We start from the raw sequence: 19,353 nt of genomic DNA, 5'->3' as shown, positions 1-19,353 counted from the left end.
GACAACTGATCTCCCTTCATCGGCGTGACACGGGAGCGCGTGTCTGTGCACGTGTGACATATGTCCTCCATGACACAAGGATGTTAAATTCCCGTGGGGGGGGGGGGTTTAATTCATGATGGGAAACATACAAGATAAGCAGAATCATTGTTTTCCTCGGGCCGGGAAAGAAGCCCATTGAAAAGCGACTCCAGTCTTTTCTGTGAAATTCACATTTGTAAATCACTGCAATGACAAACATATCCCAGTAGATGGCGACAGAGGTCAGATAAAGATTAGGGTTGGCGCTTATGAGACACGTTAAAAGTGCCTATGAGCTTCAAGATCTCTGTGTGATGTCATGATAGAGTCCCTTCCTAAAGTTCAGCATCTCCTTCAGGTTCTTACACTGCAGTGCTTCATGCATGGATATTAATTTGAGGTCTTTAGGTAAGGTGAAAGGACATCTGTCCAGAACCGCTTGCAACATGCTGAGCGACACAGAGAACGAGCGTTCTTGGTCCTCATAAACTGGAAACAAACAAGCGGTCCACAAACTGGACACATCACCAGAGAACTTTAGGTCGTGGCAGTCCAGTCCCCAAAAGGTCACGCAGGCTTCCAGAGTCACGCCAAAAAGAGTCAACGAGTCCAAAGACGCGGAAGCTTTCACGCAGCGTTTTAAGTTGTCGTCTATTCCAAAGGCGACGGTTACGAAGCCGCTTCTGTTTTGCTGGGTCACGCAGAGCGAATGCATGAAGACGCCATCGGGCACCGAAGAACCAGGATTGACCCAGCAGCTGCTGAGCACCGAATCCCGACCCACGGACACCCCCTCGCCCAGTCTGGAGTACTCCACCACGGATCCGGCCCCCAGGGAGCAATTCGGTTTCAGGACGCTGTGCATCACGCAGGAGGTTGCATCGGTCTTTGGATCGGGTCCCACGCTGAACGCAGAAGATAAGACACCCAGCTCGCTCCTCAGGGCGTCATCCCCGGTGAGATGGAAGAGGTACTCCCTCGTGGTCCCCAAGTGATAAAACTTGGAGTTATTCAGGAGGACAACGTTGAGCGGCGTTCCCCGCAGGAGACGGAAAATCTTCTGGCGGATTTCTACCAGGCCGTCGTCCTCTTTGGTGACATTGGCCGTGTTGCGAGTGTATTCTATCGAAGCCAGCGGGCCTAACGCTTGGAGGAAATCGCCGTAGGCGTCGATCTCGCACTCCAGCGGTGCCACCTCTTTCAAAATACCGAGGAGACGCTGTGAGGTATCAAAGTCCACATAGTAGGTACTGTCCGTGTAGACAAATTCGGCATCAGAAAGAGGAAAACAATCGCTTCTCCTTTGAAAAACGGCGCCCGTGTCGCGCATCGTCTCGATGCTTGGTTTGTGAAGAAAGCGCAGGCAGGTTCTGTTCTCCATTTCCGACCATTCGGCGTCCTCAGTCGGCTTCAAAACAAACACGCCGTGGGTGGTGCCGATGGAAAGCGGCGATGGGTGGGCTAAAGCGGTGAAGCCGGGCTTGTCCAATGCAACACGCTCACCCTCGGCGATACTGTAGAGCTCGATGTCGTCCGCGCAGGTCACCAGCACGCCGGGCTTCATGTGATTGGGAAAATCCACATACATGGCTAGTTTGAGTTCCAGCATCTGGTAGAGGGGCTCGCCAAGCGGCACGGCGGTGAAGATCTTCCCGAGAGCGCTGGCACTGGGTAAGCGCTGACTCGAGCCACCTGGGTGAACAGTTAAGAATTAAATAAAATTCTTTTTTCATCCACTAGATTGAGCGCCAACCTGCATGGATCATGATGACTCTCATCCTGCAAAGAGTCTTGCCAAAGATGTCACTGAGATGCTGCAGAGCATATAAAGTAGAGCCGCCATTGCCTAGAATGCGTAAATAATTGTTCGTTTAATTTAGTACACAAAGAAAATCAAAACAATTTATACTGGAAAGCCTGCCCAACATTTTTTTTAATGAATACGACTAAATAAAGACAGTCATAGTAATTGAGCACACTCACCTATTTTATATCCAGGTGGATCCGAGAAGACTTTGTAGTGAACTCCAAATGGAAGCTCTTTCCTGTCTACTTTTTCCTTTATCTGAAGCTCGTAAGCATCTTTTTGCCTCTCATCCGCGGAAGTCACGACCACCGCGTCCCAAAACTCACCGCAGGCAACATCTCGACCTTTAGGCACACCACAAGGCACCATATTATTTTTCACTACACAAAATAGTGTGAAACAATGTAAATGTAAACCATCATGGTGTATCAGAGTAACGCAAACAACTTGGCAAACTAACTAAATGTTGACAGCCTAAATCCAATACAGGACTTGGAAACTACTGTAAGAAAGCTTGATAAAAACCTACCACGTAAACTGTTGAATTTTCTCAGTTTTTCTTTGGTTGCCATTTGCAATTTTTGGACGCAATTTTTATTGATGTTTGCTCCCGAGTCCATCTCGTGTATGTCTTGAAATCACTTCCTGTTTCACTTCCGGGTTTTTGGTCACATGACCGTGTTATACCGCGAGATTTTAAATTCATTTTTAATCAAACCTACGTAAAATTATTTATGATTTTTGACTATTTTATGCATTGACAGTGTTACAGACTTGATAGGATCACAATACAAAAACTTTAAACAAAAAACAAAAACAGATTATACCTTCATTTGTGACTTCTGTTTATATACCAAAATGTTTTTTTCTCTCAATTTACTGTCCGCATTCCTCTGGAGTACACAACTGACAATATAGCTTGTTTAATATTTTAAAAACATTTATTGTTGCTGCTACTTGGCCATGTTCTGTTATATCGCCATGTCATGCTCAAACTCAACATTAACCAGTACCAATCACAAGTGATAATTACACTAATTGCCAAAAGATGAGATGAAATAAGAAAATATAATCCACTAGATTAATAATTATTGCACAATTTCATTTTCCAGACAGTTCCGTTAAAGCTATAAAAGGCATCCTTGTGCAATCTTGCGCAATAACTGTTTATCCTATGCCCTTGAAACGAGGTTTGACGACACGCGGTATTTCCTTGGCACTTTGACAAATGCCCATAATATGAATGCAAGAGAGAATACAGTACTACGGCTCCTTTCGCAGAGTATCTGCTGCATATGTGACCTGCGGAGTTGATGTGGCCAAGCGGTCCTTGTTGGCCTCAAGGAAGTTACTACAGGCGGAAAAAGCGCTGTAAAAAGACGAGGACAGTCCGGCAATGTCTGTTGAGATGTAGGGAAGAACTCCTGGTGTGGCCTGATTGTAATAGGTGACCTGAAAGAAAATAGATTATTTCTCAGCACTTTGTTTTTCTACACAAATCACAGTTAAAAAATAAACAAAATGGCGGCGAGCAAAATGTTGGCAAATGCAGAACCTTAGTGACCGCGCTGGACTCCTCCAAGATTGTAAATCCGGCGCAGAGAACCTCTCCTCTGTCGTAGTCCGCAGTTGGCGGGTGAGTGGGCAGCGTGACAGATCGCAACGCGATCAGATACGGATCCCTACGAGGGTCAAAACTCTCAGCTCAGCGCTGTTCAAACTTTAGCACACGGTGTCACAACATACCTGACATCACATGGTTTCCGACAAGATGCCAGCAAGATAAAATCCTGACCTTTGCCCCCTTTTCGGGTGGAGGGCGTCCTGACGCGATATATGGTGTCGTCCTCGTCCGCCTGCGTGATCACCTCGCACGCCCTTGCGGGAAAGCCCAACATGTGCTTAACAATGAAACATTAAGCTGACATCGCTCGCTTTCAACAAGTGACTGACTGATAATGGCGGTCCCATTCTTTTCTCCTCCCGAGGTCCGAGAGAAGGTGGAAGGTCTGCTCGGCCGACACGCTCACGTTCATTTCCACTTTGAAGCACAGCGTCTGGTTCTCCTCCAACGTGTACAGTCTGACCTATAAATTGCGGTCAATGGAGAAAACAAAAGAGGTCAAAAATGGCCGATGAGGGTTAAGTGACCGCTGTTAGTACTCACTTTGTTTTTTTCCGAGGTCAACACCCAGTTGTTTACGGTGTCCATCAGTTTCAGAGCGGAGACATTATTGTAGCTCAAGTACATCTGACCGAGGAAAGCGAAACAGGGTTGTCAAACTCATTTTATTCGCTCGAGTGCCGGCATATGGAATTGCGTCTTTGGAATGACTCATACCTGGTTGCTTGGATCCCAGGGTACGGACAGAGGCACTTCATTTTGCTTGCAGGAGATGATGTATTTCCTGCACGCACAAGCAAGCATTTACTCTAGAAAGAAAAAAACAAAAGCAAGACCCGAAGCAATAGGAAAACATTCTTGTAGTGGGTCCGATGTTGGGCCGAATAAAAATGAGATTAGAAGGAAAGCTGGAAACAATTGGCGTATTATGCCCGGCCAGCTGGGCTCAGCACTAACATTCTATGTCACATGCTGAGGACGCGGAACAAAAGATTCCGCTGCACGACACAAACGCTGTGCACACAGCGTTACTTCTCATTTGAAGCAAATTGAAATGTATGAATTATATCGAAATTTGAATAAAGGAGCATCATGCCTTTTTGTAAACCTGAGCATTCAAGAGCTGAGAAAACTATTTGTAAAAACGCTGAGCTTTTCCACTCACCTATCGAGACGGATCTTCTTTCTGGCAACAGCTTCTTGATAACGTCGTTTACCGTCCTGTAAAACAAAAACAAAAATTTGATTGACATTTATAATTATCCCAACAGTCTTTATTTTACCGAATTTCTTTGGCTGTATCGCTTCGACTACAAACAACATGGCTGACTCACCACAGGCTCGGGTCTTATCCGAGGTAGCGTGCGCGCTTTCCGATTAGCATCCAGGACTTCGAAGATCATAAAGGCACTATTGATATGACGCTGAGGTTCTCCACCCTGGTAGGCCTCAGCGCACACTCCCACTTCCATGCTGCAACATCAAATTAACGGTGTTGCAAAAGTGTGCACACCCTCTTCTAATTGCGATCGACATAGGAGGCTTTCTTCGTGACGGTTTATTGTTATATTATTTTGGCTAAAGACTGACCTGTGCTTGAATGCGTTGTTCACAATTGACTTCAGTACCAGTCGGTCGCCGATGTGGGACGGGCCACGGAAATGGAACATGTCAATGCTCCTCAAGGTGGGATGGGCATTACACAAGCGACTATAATGACAAGGAGAGAGACAATAAATTCCTTTGCAGCGATTTATTGGTCAAATTCAGCTGCCCATGGAGTAACAAACAGCTTGAAGCAAGCGCGCTTGGCCTCTTTGCTAAATAGGGGTTTAGTCCTCTCATACCTTGCCGAAATGGTGGCTACATTCTCCATCCAAGCCATGATCTGGCCCCCGAAGGTGCTGACTTGGTGGTTGGCGTGGGGCGGCAGCACCAGCTCCACGCTCTCCACTCGGGTGCGCTCGGCCGGCACGGCGTCTTGGTACTCTTGGCATTCGCCTGCATACAATAGAATGTCTTTATTGGCGTTGTGCGATGCGGATCGAGAAAAATCTGGGGGCGGGAGTTAATACCGAGTTGTGCCGTGCTGCTGCTCAGCAGGTCTGTGATGATCTCGGCATGGATGAGCCTCATCCTCCTTCTCTCTGCTGCCAGGCTGTACTCCATCTGCTCCATTTGTGTTTGAGGGGTCAGCTGCTTCAGTTGCACCTGTGGTGGACAAATGTATTGGGACACCCATCAGGGGGTTCTCCAAAAATGTATGGGAATTTTGCCTTCCAATATTCCTAACCACGCCCGTGATGCAAAAAAAAAGCCCAAAACATTTGCGTGCAATGTCTCAATATTTTCGTTCCTACCTTTCCAGTTTCCCTTCTCCTGGCCACAAAGGTGGCACAGGCTTGACAAACCCTCCAGTGAGTGTCAGTGTAGAGATCCTCGCATGTCACCATGATGCCAACCTAAACGGGAAATAAGGAAGTGAGATCACTTGAATATTTTTAATGGTAAAATCAGTCAGGAGCACCCACCTCCATACTGGATGTGAAGGCTCTGTTGACCTTGGCTACGATGGTGACTACATTTCCCACACTGCAACACAAACAAGCTTACAATCAACACAGAGGGGTGATGATGGCATCAATATAGGCTAGGCCGCATATCTTGGTAGCATGAATTTTTTTTTTTTACCAAGACCAATGACCGGTGTTGATTCGGTTCTTACCCTATGGTGTGTTCAAAGTGGATGTCATCGACAGACGCCGTGACACAGGAGCAGCCTGCGTGTCTCTCGGCTGTAATCGCAATAAAATCCACATTGCAATGTAGTAGAATGCAATTTTTACATTTCAATTTGAATTAATACGTATTTTGTTGATTTTCTATTGTGTATCCATCATTAAAAATCCATTTATTTATTTATTTATTGGGGGGGGGGCAGTAATAGGTGCTACATTAAACATGTATGAAACTTTTTCCAACTCCATTTATTCACTTTCTGTGCAATTTCCTGCACGTTTATGTTTGTGAATTAGAGTTCCACTTAGGTGATGTTGCATTTTGAGCTCCACTATGCCCTGATAATACTAGGAAGGAGCAGTACAAAGTACAACAACAAAGAAACAAACCACGAGGTTACCTCTATAGATAGGTTACATTTGGTCATTGTCTTATCAGTTTTATCTTCGACACTCGATTTCGATTTGCTCACCTGACAAGCAGGCTGTGGAGTCCATCCACTTGAGCAGCTGTCCGGCGCTCAACTCGCTGCGGTGATTGGAGTGACAGGGCAGCACAATCTGACTCATGGTGACTTCGGTGGGGTTCCTGTAGCCCTCGCCAATCTCCACCGATGCGCCAGCGCATTTGGCCTCCTCCGACGTCATGGCTCACCCACGCTGTACAGACGGGAGACACGCGACGTGGCTGGGAGTCAATTGCAGCATTGCAATTACATTGAACACTTTCAAGACTGGGAAAAAAACGGAAATGATGTTTTTGCATAAGTGTGCACACCCTTAAACCCAACTTCGCTGCAGGTCGCTTCACTCTTGAGCTCTCATTTGCAGGTTGGCACTTGTATTAAGTCGTTTTACAAAATTGCAACAACCAAACTGCTACAAACAAACTGCACACGACATTAGTTGCAAAAGAGGTCATGCATTTGGATTTATCCTTGCAATGACCTTTCATCTTAATCCAGGTGTCATACGGGCTAAACAACGCTGTCGTAAACATTTGAAGCTTGTCTGTGTGATCCAAGAAGAAAAGAAAAGAGTTTGCCGAACTCTAAAGATCGCAAAAAGTAACTTACCGATTGAAAAAAGGGACTCCGGCTTTCAAAGACGAGTTGACAGTCCTTCAAATGGCGGAAAACTGAGTGGGAAAGACGGCAACCCGGAAGGGGCTTTCTTGCTCCATTTCCCCATTCTTAAATAACAACACACACCCGAAATACTGTTACAACACGCTCGCCACAGGAGGGGGAGAGAGAGCGAGGTGGGAAGGAGAAAAGAGGGAGGGATAAAACTGGTTTAAGTTTTAAGGCGGAATTTATATTTTCTTAGGTTAAAATGCTCCGAATATTTACTCATTATTTACACTTGCTCATTTTTAAAGGGCAGTAAGTTCTATAATACAAGCTGCAGTGAATACTTTGCATTGCAACGTAGCCAAGTATCTTACAGTAATTGAATCTTTACAAAATTGTGAGGTTGTACTTTTGTAGCTTTTCAATTAAGTGAAATTAATTAATGTATTCAACAAAAACTGTTTTACGCAATTATCAGCTCAATAAACAATGCGCACGATGAGGTCCACATTAAATAAAGTCCCACACGCTTATTGGCTAGCAAGACTATCAATCAGAACGCTAGCCCCGCCTTTGTCTCCGCCCCCTGCATGGACCAAGCTCGGTTGAGTTATCGAGCGAGGAGGACCAGTGTAGTGCGGTTGGAGTGTGAGAGGGTCGCGATGAACCGACAGATGAAATAGAGTGGCGAGGGGGGAAAAAACAACCAAAAATAAGCAAGAAAGCCGACTGTTCTACCACAAGAAACAATGTTCCCAAAAGGCAAAGGAACCCCAGTGCCGTCGGACGTCCAAGCACGAGAAAAGTAAGGCGAGAAATAGTGACGAATGTGCCGTCTTTTTTTTTTCTCCTCCCCTCGCAACTTGCCTGTTGTTCGCTGGACAGGCTAGCAAGAGGCGATTTCCTGCTACCGAGAATAGAATTGAATGAACCGCCTTGTCTATCGCCGCCTATTTAAAAAAAAAAAAAAATCCCCCTTTGTCCCAATTTCAATTTAATTTTCTAGCCATATATTCCGCCTGTAAATAGCGACTCGAATAACGAGCACTAGTGTGACATTTTGGCTCGAATCGAAAGGTAGAAAACAATAACATCGCCTGGCTGCACACTATATTGTTTTGCGTGCGGAGCTCTTTCCAAGCTTGCTTTCGATCGTTTGCCTTCTCGTCAAGCCTTCCTTGCAGACGTTTTGTGTCATTTCTGCACGATATACTGTTGCTCTCCCCTCCGCCACACTTTGTGTTCGGAGCCCCATGCAAGTGTTTGTGCCACAGCCTTGCTTGGCAGCCATTGTTCACAAGGCCTGCACAAGTATGGGAAGACGTTTGAGCATTTATTCTGTATCAGTGATTGCCAGTCGTGTAATAACTAGTTAACTCTTTACTAGTACGACAATTCAGTGCACTTGTAGAACGACTTGGGAAAACTAGAAAAGCGCGTGTCTTGCCAACAAGGTGGGTTTTTTTTACCCGATACTAGTGCAATTTTGGGTTTACTACTATGCAATAAAACCTTGCTAGTAAACTACTCTGGTGCACTAATAGTAACAAAGCTGGTTGAGCATTTATTCAATGTCAGTTTCCATGAACTAGTAAGCTCTTTGTCCTCGCTGGTAAAATAATGCAAGTGTAGTGATGTAGTAGAATGACTGTCTTACAAATATTTTTTTTATAGCTTGAATTAAAAATCTGGTTTGTTTCCCACAGGTTAGCTCTCTACGTTTATGAGTATTTGCTTCACATAGGAGCACAAAAGTCTGCACAGACCTTTTTGTCAGAGGTAGGTGCCCTTGGTGGATATTTTCAGTCTTGCACTTTCTGACTGACTCACATTTTCAGACCAATATAAATATTCATAAGTACTCACCAATACAGAGTACCTGCAGATGACAATTAGCCAATGTGTCAAATTGTCGCAATATAGCGCCGACTACTGGCGAGGATGACTTTATTAGAGGGGGGGGCCTTACGTAGTATCTGTGGCAGTATCGGCAACCCCCACAATTACCCGATACCTTCAAATAAAACTGGTATCGACCCAATCCTGATAACATTTTTTTTCATCATTTAATATAAAGTGTTTTAAAATTCCAAACATCCTCTCCAGATACGATGGGAGAAGAACATAACACTCGGAGAACCCCCTGGATTTCTGCATTCCTGGTGGTGGTAAGCACCGATGATCTCGTCTCCCCGTGTAAACACGTCCGGCCGGGGATTGTTTACGTGCTGATGTTTTTCTCACGTCAACACGTGTCGTCCTCAGTGTATTCTGGGACTTGTACTGCGCTGCGCCGGAGAGGAGAGAAACATGTGACCACTCCAGTGAAGCCAAAGCCTTCCACGACTATGTGAGTAGTCTGTTCATGTGTTGTGGCGTACATATTGCATCGCCCAGCACGGAATTCCATTTTCTGTTTTTTAAATAACTCGAATTCCTAGATTGGTCATGTGGAAAATTACTCCGGTTTTGAGTTTACTCAGGATGACTTGTACGTTAGACGGCAAACTAGTTCAGACTGGATCAACAGCCTTGGCCGGTTGCGGCTCAAGTCGTCCTCTTGACCTCAATTGCTTCATGGCCTGTCATTAATTGAAATTGCAGATTTTTTTAAAATAAAGTTACCATAAACTTTATTGATCATTGATATTTTACATGACAAAAAAAAATCTCAATGCTTTTTTTTTTTCCTGACTCTGTCCGTAATCTTGCCCTGTTGGTGACGCAACCGACGGAGGAGCTTATTTGGTTTCTGGGAAAAAGATGCTGATGTCAGCGTGTCAGAGCCGTACGCATAGAAGCATATTAACTCGCAATGGGATCATCTCAATTGATTCGCAGCGAGGGGGAGACGGCCAAGAGATCCACAATGTATGAATCGCACACCCGGTCAATGACACTTTTGTGATTGCGTGTTACTTTTTAAATGGATCCCGTTTTTTTTTATTGTGATACATTTTGTAAGGTTTTATCATGGCGGTCAAATAAGCAAGTGTCAATTAGAAGACTTTCACGGCATCAGCAGAAAAACACGACTGCTCGCCCGCCGGCGCTCGGGAGAGGAGAGGGGGGTTGACTCATCAGGCAGGAAGGGAGGGGGGGGGGTTAGCTAAAATGGAGAGGCGGGTTTCAGCAGATAGTTGTCACGGTAACGGACCTTCTGGTCCCGCCGGTGACCTAGGAGCTCGGCGAGCGTCAGCAGCGGCACACTGCCCTTTAAATAACGACTTGCCTCGTGATTGCCAGGCCGGCTCGTTGGCTCAAACGACATTCTTCCGTTTGCTTTGTGTAGTGTGGTTTGCAAACTGAGGATTGCACCTTGATTTACAAGTGACCCAGTTTGCGGTTTTTGAGTTACAAGACAGTGCTTGCTTGGTCCATTTACTTGCTTTGTGTTGCAAATCCGAACTAGTTAATTAGTCACGATTAATGCTGCTACTAACAATTATTTGAATAATTGAGTAATCTGTCGATTGCTTTTGTCGATTGATAGATTCATCGGATTAAGAAAATCACAAATAATGACTCAGACTATCGTGTGTGTGTGGACAGTACTTGTGCTTGGAGCGTAGCCATTGTCTGCGTGGGGGAGGTGCGTTGGTGCGCGCCGGCGCTCGTAAAGCCCTGGTGTACTCACGCCGGCGATGCCGAGCGCTCCCTGAGGGGCCCCGTCGCCATGGCGTCAGCGGCTGATTGATGGCTGTCAGGGGAGTTGAGGGCCAGATTGGCAAAAGGGAAGGGGGGGTCGGCAGCGTGGCATATGCCCACCAGCATGAGGCGAAAGGGGGCGGGACCGGAGAAGTCCAGTCGGGATCCGGGCCGGCTTTTACGACGCTGAGTAATGGTTAAACATTTACAAGCTAAACATGGGGCCTTTTTTTCTCTGCGCTGTTGATTCTAAGGGAAGAAGAGAGGGGCTGTTAAGACTTGGTTTGGTCAGGAGGCGGCAATTGGGTGGTCTCTCCAAACATTTCTCTCTCATGCCGTTTATTCGATCTGTGTTCTGAATCACTTCCGATCCAAAGCTCAATGTTGACGGGACGATAGGGTGTTTTGAGATACAAGTGACCCTGCTTACGGGATTTTTGCTTTGACTTGTGAGCAAAAACTTGCGAGTACTTTTTGCGACTACAATTAATCCCAAAACATTCTTCCAGCTGGTTAATGCAATACTCACCGGCATATATTCTTTATCCTCTGCAGTGAAGTAGAACAATCATTGTCGAGTAGAAAGGGCGCATGTCTGAAATGCAAAATCTTGCATGGAAGCTTGAAGACTTAAGTGCAATTTGCCGCTGCTTACGTGACTCTTCAATAAATTATACTTCAAAATTTACATTCAAGAAGAACAAAAGGTTGGACAAAAAACTAGCAGTCAACAGAAATATTGGCATCCAGCCTCCTCTCTCCCTGTGCCAAGCAAAAGGAACATTTCCAGGTAGACACAGGTGGTATTAATTAGGTCACAATGCCTCCGCCCCCCGGTGACACACTTAGCTCTTACCTCAAGTAACAAAAAAAAAAATCAAATAAATCCTTCTATGCTCGCTTAAACATTTTTGTGCCCCCCCCTCTCTCCCATAACACCAAGGTGTAAAGACCTACAAAATGCGTGTTTGTTTGCACATCATGGAGGTGTCGGGGCCTCGACTTCTCTTTCTGGCCTCACTTCTCTCCCGGCTGAGGTATTTCACAGTGGTCCTGCAGCTGCAGCCTGCGCCCATCCGATATAATAAGGGGGGGGGGGGAGTAGATACGCGTGTCGGCTCTTGACCACTAATGCCTTTAGTGCCCGTCAGCGTTTGCATATTTGATGCGACGTCCGAGCCTTGCGTCGTAGCCACTCCTTGTCGCCGTGCCATCCAAAATGGAGTCCTCCCCTTGCGTCGCTCCTCTTTGGAAGCCCAACAACGGTGCCGCTTAGGAGGCATTAGCACATCTCATGTTGCCTTCGCTACAAGGAAGAAAAAGACGCGGGCAATTAGGAGTGTGTGTGTGTGTGTGTGACCAAAGCAAATGGCACATTAGTGAATTAGGCCTGCGGTTTGCGCAGGAAATCGCTCCGGTCTGCCTCGGCTGTGGAGCCACTGACTCACCGAGTCCCCCCTGATGCTTATCTCAGGCGCTCCATCGTGGATCGGCGGGGCTCGGGATTTGCCTCATGGACCGGACCGGTTTAAGTATAGCAAATCCCATTTATTGCGAGGCACATGATAGGGAGGAAACGTAAACCCGACTCGAAACCAAAAGGTCGAGCTCGGACTGGCACCTAAAATCTCAGTTCCTCTTAATTGCTCCTAAAACTTCTTTTCAGTTCAAAATGGCTGACTGGAATGAATTGTTTTGTTTTCAGAGTGCAGCGGCGGCCCCCAGCCCCGTAATGGGAGGGATACCCCCTGGTGACGGCATGCCAGGAGGACCCATGCCACCTGGATTTTTCCAGGTCGGTGCAACGCTCGCCTCACTGATACCAGAAACATTTTCCCCCAAAATTCACCGTTCATTCATTCATTCTTAATCACTTAGGCTCTGTTCTCTAATACTGATGATCCAATTTTGTGACTCATGCGTAGGATTCCGGTTTTTTGTGTACCTGCGTGCTTGTTCACATAATCGACAAAATGCCAAATTAGCATGAACACATATTGAGTCATCTTAAGTCTGGCCTCTTGTTCATTACGTTAACAGCTCTGGGAACATTTTGTTCCAAGCCTTTTGAATGACAAGATTTCATTTTCATAACATCTCTGCTGCTAAAATTAGGATTGAGGGATTTTTGGAAACTTGCTCGGATTTTACGAAAGCAGCGTCACTAACTTGCCACAAAAGCGAAGGAACGGCACAAGCTTTTTGTTTAGTTTTGACTCTGCTTGGTGAACTTGTAAACGTCAGAGATGTTTAGTATGCACGGGCCGTCCAGTGCTGTAAACAGGAAGGCGTGGCGCGGCCATTTTCCCCTTAATGGAGAAATGGAAGTAGGCTGCACCTACTGTCAGATCAATATCTCGACAAGCGTTGGGTAACTGTGCGCAATGAAGCAATGATATTAACTCTGAAAAAGTCTTTTAAATAGATCCCATCCAAAATAGTCATCTGTAAAAATGTTCTTTCTCATTTTTCTGCACAGTAAATGAAATGAACTGGTTTTAAAATAGAAAGAACGAGTCATAAATTGAAAAAATAAAGCTACCAACACATTTTTAAACTTACCAATTCGATACTGTAAATATAATATGACAGAGCTAAGATATAATTTGTGATTGCAGCTATGACGATACTCCTTGATGCACTAGTTCGCCCCCTAGTGGTTGGCTGACTACTGTTTGCAAAAATATTGGCGCACAATTTAAATTCCATTAATAATGCAGCCCTACGACAGAGGGCTCGGGGTGAAAACAAAACCGGAACGAGGCCAAATAGCTCTTGAGGGGTTACGCAATCCGGAATCCTTCGTAAGTGTGTAAAACTTGGATGCCTGCTTCTCTTCCCAGAGTTTCGCATCAAGTGTTAGTGTACGGCTAATTGCACGGAGCCTAATTGATGCTGTTATTTTTGGGGGGTTGATTAGCGTTGATGACATGCTGCATGCAGCAAGGTTCCTCCCCTCCTTGATTGACAGGCGAGAGAGCCCACATCATCGTTCAAGGCCACGTCTCACTCGCTTGCTCCTTTCTGCTTAGCTTCCAGGAACACGATAGCCAGCTTATTCTGTTCTTGCTTTTTTTTTTTTTTGCATCTCTCGCTCCAACTGTCCTCTGCCCTGCAGTAACCCTGCTTTTCTTTTTCTGTCTTTGCCCCTCTTTCTCTCTTCACTCCCCCCCCCCCTTTCCTCTCTTTTGCCATCATTTTGTGCAATGCCGCAGGGTCCTCCCGGTCCCCAGGGCTCTCCTCACCCTCAGCCTCCTCCCCCTAACAATATGATGGGACCCCACAGTCAGGTAACGCTCCCTCTCCCACTGCGGCCCTCCTTGTTTTGCCGTCCGCCGTCGTTTCGGGACAGCGGCCGGCGGCGCTCGTTGCTTCGCTCTTTTGACGCTCACTGCTCGCACAACGGAGAGGAAGGAAGGAAGAGCCTTGAGGCTTTGAATGGAAATCTCACGCAGATGTCTTGTTTGTGTCGCAGTCCTTCATGTCGCCTCGCTTCGCCGGCGGCCCGAGAGGTCCCCCCATCAGGATGGCAAACCAGGTAAAAGTCAAACACACAAACAGAGGAAGAAAAAAAAAATAGACCAGGTTGAAATGACCAATTGAGAAATGTAATTTTTTTTAACCTGGATAAATATGCTATTGTATTGTTTAAATTCGTTTGCCTTGCTTAATAAAGACTTAGTGCGTTGCCCCCTGGTGGTTGGCTGACTTCTGTCACGTGATAATAACTGCAATATTAACTTAGATAAAGGTGCGGTAAATTGAAAAAAATATATATCATCCATTAGAAATGACAAATTCACATGATGCATTTCTCCTTCGCAGCCACCAGGGGGAGGACCCGGCCCGCATCCCATGTTGCCTAATATGGACCCCACAAGACCACAAGGTAAGGATCATTCCCATTTCCTCTGTCAGCGCTCGAAATATTCCTTTTTTAACTACCGAGGGGAGAAAGGAGGCACGCATTTGGGTGTAGTCGCTATTGAATCTGTTCAAGTAAAGGTGTGAAGAAATGCATTGTCTCCTCTCCTCCCTCCAGGTCATCCTAACTTGGGGCCCATGCAGAGAATGAGCGGCCCTCGAGGAATGGGGCCCATGGGGCCCGGCCCGCAGGTAACGCTAGATTGTCTCTTTGCTAGCACTAACGCCAAATAAAACAATGTGATGTCTCGTCAGAACTTTGGTGGCGGGATGAGGCCCCCACACAACACCATGGGCCCCGGCATGCCAGGAGTCAACATGTGAGCCTTCACGTCACTTCATATTTTCCACACAGAGCGCAAGTGTCAGGTTGAACATTGCTTTTGCCTTCCAGGGGCCCGGGGACCGGTCGGCCGTGGCCCAATCCTAACAATGCTAATTCTGTGAGTAAACACACAACCGCACAGAAAAGTTAATGTGCTGCGAGGCTCCCGCCTGGAACGCAATTGCGGCATTTTGTGTCATCGGAACCGGCGGCCATGATGACACTTTAGCCTTCTCTAGTCAGTAATGGTGGCTGTTGTTTCTTTCAGATGCCTTACTCGTCACCGTCTCCCGGCGCGTACGGGGTAAGAAGACATCTTTGCTCATTTTCCAACACATTTTTTCCCGGTGTTTAATGATGTCATTTTTTCTGAAGGGAGCATCTGGAGGAGGACCACCAGGGACGCCCATCATGCCCAGTCCCGCAGGTGAAAACTCATATTTTTACATTTTCCACGACGGCCGACATGAATGCTTATCTTTTTTGTTTAACCAGACTCCAACAATTCTGGTGACAATTTGTACACCATGATCAACACTGGACCCGGCAATCGAAATAATGTAAGTTACGACATTGAGATTGCAGCCGCAACTGTAGCTGTTTTTCTTCGTGAGCCTTCCAGTGGCCGTGCAATCCCACACATTGTGTTTCCGCTTCAGTTCCCCATGGGCCCCGGCTCTGACGGACCCCTGGGGGCTATGGCTGGGATGGAACCGCACCACATGAACGGGTCACTAGGTAACACCGCCTGCCGCAATGCACACTTTCAAAATATTACCAGAAAAAAAAAGTAGAAAGTGCTGATATCGGCATTCAAATAAGATTTATTTGTTTAGGCTCCGGCGATTTGGACGGAATGAACAAGGTAAATCTCGCAAGCGGCCGTGTGACCAAACCCTGCGCATCTACACAATAATAATTTCATGCTTTTTTTTTTCTCCTCCTCAGAATTCTCCAAACAATTTAAGCGGCATTAGCAATCCTCCGGGGACCCCGAGGGATGATGGCGAGCTGAGTGGGAACTTCCTCCACTCGTTTCAGAGCGAGAACGTAAGCTCACACCCACTTAGCCTCCCGTTCGTGATTTGCTGGTCTAATAGGATTTGGGTAACTGATCTTCTAACTCTCTTCTGCAGTACTCTCCAACCATGACGATGAGCGTGTGACTCCCCCGTCTCTCTCCTCTGCCCCCCCGCCCCCCTTGCCAGCCTTACCCTTCGTAATTTGCCATCATTCCAAGGATTCGAACCCCCATTCGATCAGAGGCATCAGCAAAGAATCAGGGATCCAAACTCCACGTCAGAAAGACGGGCAAAGAAAATGTCTCTCGCGGAACAAAAGCGGCGAGTGTAACGATGGCGACACATAACCCCGACGATACAGTAAGAGAGAGCGATGCTTTGCTTTTTTTTCCCCAGACGGAATTTGCGCAGGAATTGTCCCCATCGGGTCCACTTCAAACACTGGAGAGTGTACATACATGTACATGTGCATTGTGAGCTTTTTTTCTTTTTTTTTTTGGGTGCTGCTCGCCATACGTGCCCAGCTCGTTGCTTGAAACACTTTTTTTTTTTTTTCCCTCCCTCATACAGTGTTCCCCCACCTATTCCGAAATCCACTAGGGCCCGGCCAATACGGATTTTTGAGGTCAAGCTAACTCCAATATTTCGCAGAATATGATCATGATTAAACAGCCGATTTTTAAAAGCACTAGTTGGTCAATTTGCCATTTTTTGTGCCCATGCCCAAAGCGCTGTGAAATCTGAACAAGTAGTGCTTTGACGCCATTTTGTAGCATCTTGGTCGCAATGAACTATGCTGAATTGGAGGAGTCTAAAGTCCTGCTGAATATAAGTAGTGCTTTGGTGCCAAGAGAAGTCAAGCTTTTCTTAGGCCAAATCGAAATGTTGCCATCAGTGGGGGAACACTGTAGTTCGGACTCCATAGATTTTGGACAACAACCTGATCAAAATTCAACTGGTGAAATAACTGCCAAATATTGGTAGATTTTTAGACCTTTTTTAAAAATTTAGGATTTTTTTTTTCATTTCGTTTTTGACTGCTCTTACCTTTCCCAGTAAGTCCATCTGACTTTCAGACGTGGCCCAACGAATACACACATTTGGGAAGCCGTTTGAACGTTAATTCCACATTTTACTAGAAAGCTCGCTGGCCTCGATAGACAATTCAACGCGTCAGTGGATCGACTATGCCTTATTGGTATTTTTTTTTTCCTAGTCGTGTCCAAGTGTTACTTGTCTAGCACGGTAATTATGTACTGGAAGGCCAAAAGTAGCATAGTAGCAAAAAAAAAAAAAAAAAAAAAAGGATTTCTAGTAAAATAAATGTTCAACCGGCTTTCTTTCGACATTCTCAGCATGCGACCCAGTGCTGCCCCCAAGTGGACTCATGCTTTTAAACTTTTTTTTTTTCACTGTGGTCTTTAATTATTTTGTCCACATTTTTTAATGTAATATATTGATAATATTTTGGACTCCGTATATTGGCACAGCCATTGCGAGTGAGTCGGCGCCGTTACAAACTTAGCAAGCAGCAGTCTTGTAAATGTGATGAGGGGTTTTTTTTGGTTCTTTTTTTTTTTTTTTTCCTGTGAACATTACACGTCTGCTCTGTGTTGTCCTTTTTTTGCTTCTTTTTTTTATTTTAAAATTGAGGAAAGATTGATTGTTAATATAATTTTACAATAACTTAACTTCTAGTGTCTGTTTTTATTTTTTATTATATTTTCAATTTTTCCATTCACTGGGAACATATGGACGCCGCGGACACGATTGCTATTTATTAGACAGTTAACAGACATTATCATTCAACTGAGGCATGGAATAAAATGTGGCTTTAATACAAATCGTTAGCTTGATCTGTCTCCAGTTTTCATCAAGTCATGTATGTTCCCCCAAACTTCCTTTTCTCATCTAAAGACTTTTTTTTAAATTCTGCTAAACAGATGTTAAACTTTCTTGGGAAACAAAAAATTCTCTTATTTGCAAACAATCAATTTGAACGGTGCAGTACAGCAGGTGCAAACTGGTGGCTGCTGTTTTAACTCCAACCAAAAAGTTTCAAATGACTTACGTTATCTTCTGCATTGTGGCCAAGGTTAGACTCCAATCCAAGTCGGATCCTGTCTGGAAATCCATCCATGATCTGTCAAACCAAACACGAGCATTCTTTCCTCTCTCTTGTCCTTTGTGTCATTCCCCCCCCCCACCCTCTTCTTCCTCATTCTCTTTATTTATTGGTTAATTACAGCTTTTTGTTGTATACCGCCACCTGCTGTGCAATTTCTGTCACTCGTCAGCAAAACAAACAGTGACAGAATGAAAAAAAATGAAAACCCTTTTAGAGTACCGTTTACAGATGAACGTTTTGAAAGCATTTCTAAACCATTAAAAGCAAAAATATTGAACTTAAAAGAGAAACACAACTGATCTCTACTGTAATTCTTTCTGCTGCCACTAGAGGGAGTCATCACATCACACTTTGAGAACCTCAGGCCTTATAGAAAGCTTGTTTATGTTACCTAAGATGTTGAACTTGCTGACTTATGCAGACAAAACCAGAGGACATGTTCTGGCTCAGCGCGGGTCCAACGAGTCCAACAAGTCCTGCCTCGGCAGGAAGTGACCTGGCTGGGCGGCAGCCAAACTTTCTGTGAAACAAGAGCTTGCTGAATGTATGTGCCGGCATCACAAACAGACCCTCTGTTCACTACCTCATCCTAATTATACCCTCAGCAATAATAGCCGCCATTGCCCCCGTTTTCTGTCGCAGCACAGAGCGTCCTTTGTGGCTCCCACCGTGACTTCCGCTAATATTGTGGCAAATTGGCAAAATCGAAACTTGATGTTTGGAATTGACACAAAATCAAGCCACAACGTGAAGTAAGACTGCACCAAAACACAAAATCGTGTGACTTGTTATACATGAAATATTTGTTTGGCCTCATTATGGTGACTTGGAGAGACCTGGAACACCCGGGATTGGTCGCCAGCCAATTACTGGGCACATCGAGCGGTAACTTAAATGATTATAATGCCCCCGGGACAAAAACATTTGTCCCCATTAGTTACCAATTGGGCTCACGTCTAACAAAGTGAAACAGAGACAGTGACCTCAGGCTACTGAGATGATTCACGAGCGATTTTTATTCCAATTGAACTCCCCCCCCCCCC

The 19,353-nt window shown here is 45.5% G+C and overlaps 3 protein-coding genes and 1 long non-coding RNA gene across 6 annotated transcripts; 1 reads left to right on the top strand and 3 right to left on the bottom strand.

Annotated features, from left to right (window-relative positions):
- Positions 1-79: 79 nt before the first annotated feature.
- fpgt (fucose-1-phosphate guanylyltransferase) lies at positions 80-2,488 on the bottom strand. The gene is made up of 4 exons (XM_037248976.1): positions 2,358-2,488; positions 2,005-2,172; positions 1,775-1,867; positions 80-1,713 (listed from the first exon to the last, which is right to left on the bottom strand). The coding sequence occupies exons 1-4, from the start codon at positions 2,446-2,448 to the stop codon at positions 320-322; spliced, it is 1,746 nt and encodes a 581-aa protein (XP_037104871.1). The 5' UTR covers positions 2,449-2,488; the 3' UTR covers positions 80-319.
- A 199-nt stretch (positions 2,489-2,687) lies between these two features.
- On the bottom strand, positions 2,688-7,427 carry acot11b (acyl-CoA thioesterase 11b). Its single transcript, XM_037248975.1, has 16 exons — positions 7,267-7,427; positions 6,664-6,850; positions 6,178-6,247; positions 5,984-6,044; positions 5,813-5,914; positions 5,528-5,663; positions 5,300-5,453; positions 5,043-5,162; positions 4,787-4,925; positions 4,618-4,673; positions 4,170-4,236; positions 3,996-4,079; positions 3,782-3,915; positions 3,575-3,706; positions 3,384-3,510; positions 2,688-3,280 (listed from the first exon to the last, which is right to left on the bottom strand). Exons 2-16 carry the CDS (start codon positions 6,836-6,838, stop codon positions 3,092-3,094), a joined length of 1,746 nt encoding a protein of 581 aa, XP_037104870.1. The 5' UTR covers positions 6,839-6,850; positions 7,267-7,427; the 3' UTR covers positions 2,688-3,091.
- A 439-nt stretch (positions 7,428-7,866) lies between these two features.
- ssbp3b (single stranded DNA binding protein 3b) lies at positions 7,867-18,026 on the top strand. Of its 3 annotated transcripts, XM_037250157.1 has the most exons (18): positions 7,867-8,068; positions 8,970-9,042; positions 9,370-9,431; positions 9,529-9,613; positions 12,617-12,706; positions 14,127-14,201; positions 14,387-14,449; positions 14,737-14,800; positions 14,954-15,027; positions 15,091-15,155; positions 15,230-15,278; positions 15,429-15,464; positions 15,536-15,587; positions 15,656-15,720; positions 15,820-15,898; positions 15,997-16,025; positions 16,109-16,210; positions 16,297-18,026. In XM_037250157.1, exons 1-18 carry the CDS (start codon positions 8,013-8,015, stop codon positions 16,324-16,326), a joined length of 1,149 nt encoding a protein of 382 aa, XP_037106052.1. In that variant the 5' UTR covers positions 7,867-8,012; the 3' UTR covers positions 16,327-18,026. The 3 variants fall into 3 exon arrangements, with proteins under 3 accessions (XP_037106052.1, XP_037106053.1, XP_037106055.1); XM_037250158.1 differs by lacking the exon at positions 14,127-14,201; XM_037250160.1 differs by lacking the exons at positions 12,617-12,706; positions 14,127-14,201.
- On the bottom strand, positions 9,953-14,469 carry LOC119122011. Its single transcript, XR_005097794.1, has 2 exons — positions 14,363-14,469; positions 9,953-12,217 (listed from the first exon to the last, which is right to left on the bottom strand). It is a non-coding gene; the product is annotated as an uncharacterized LOC119122011 (long non-coding RNA).
- Positions 18,027-19,353: the final 1,327 nt, after the last annotated feature.

This window comes from Syngnathus acus, chromosome 4 (assembly GCF_901709675.1).
Source record: "Syngnathus acus chromosome 4, fSynAcu1.2, whole genome shotgun sequence".
Classification (NCBI taxonomy): Eukaryota; Metazoa; Chordata; class Actinopteri; order Syngnathiformes; family Syngnathidae; genus Syngnathus; species Syngnathus acus.
This window is presented reverse-complemented; position numbering and strand designations above follow the sequence as displayed.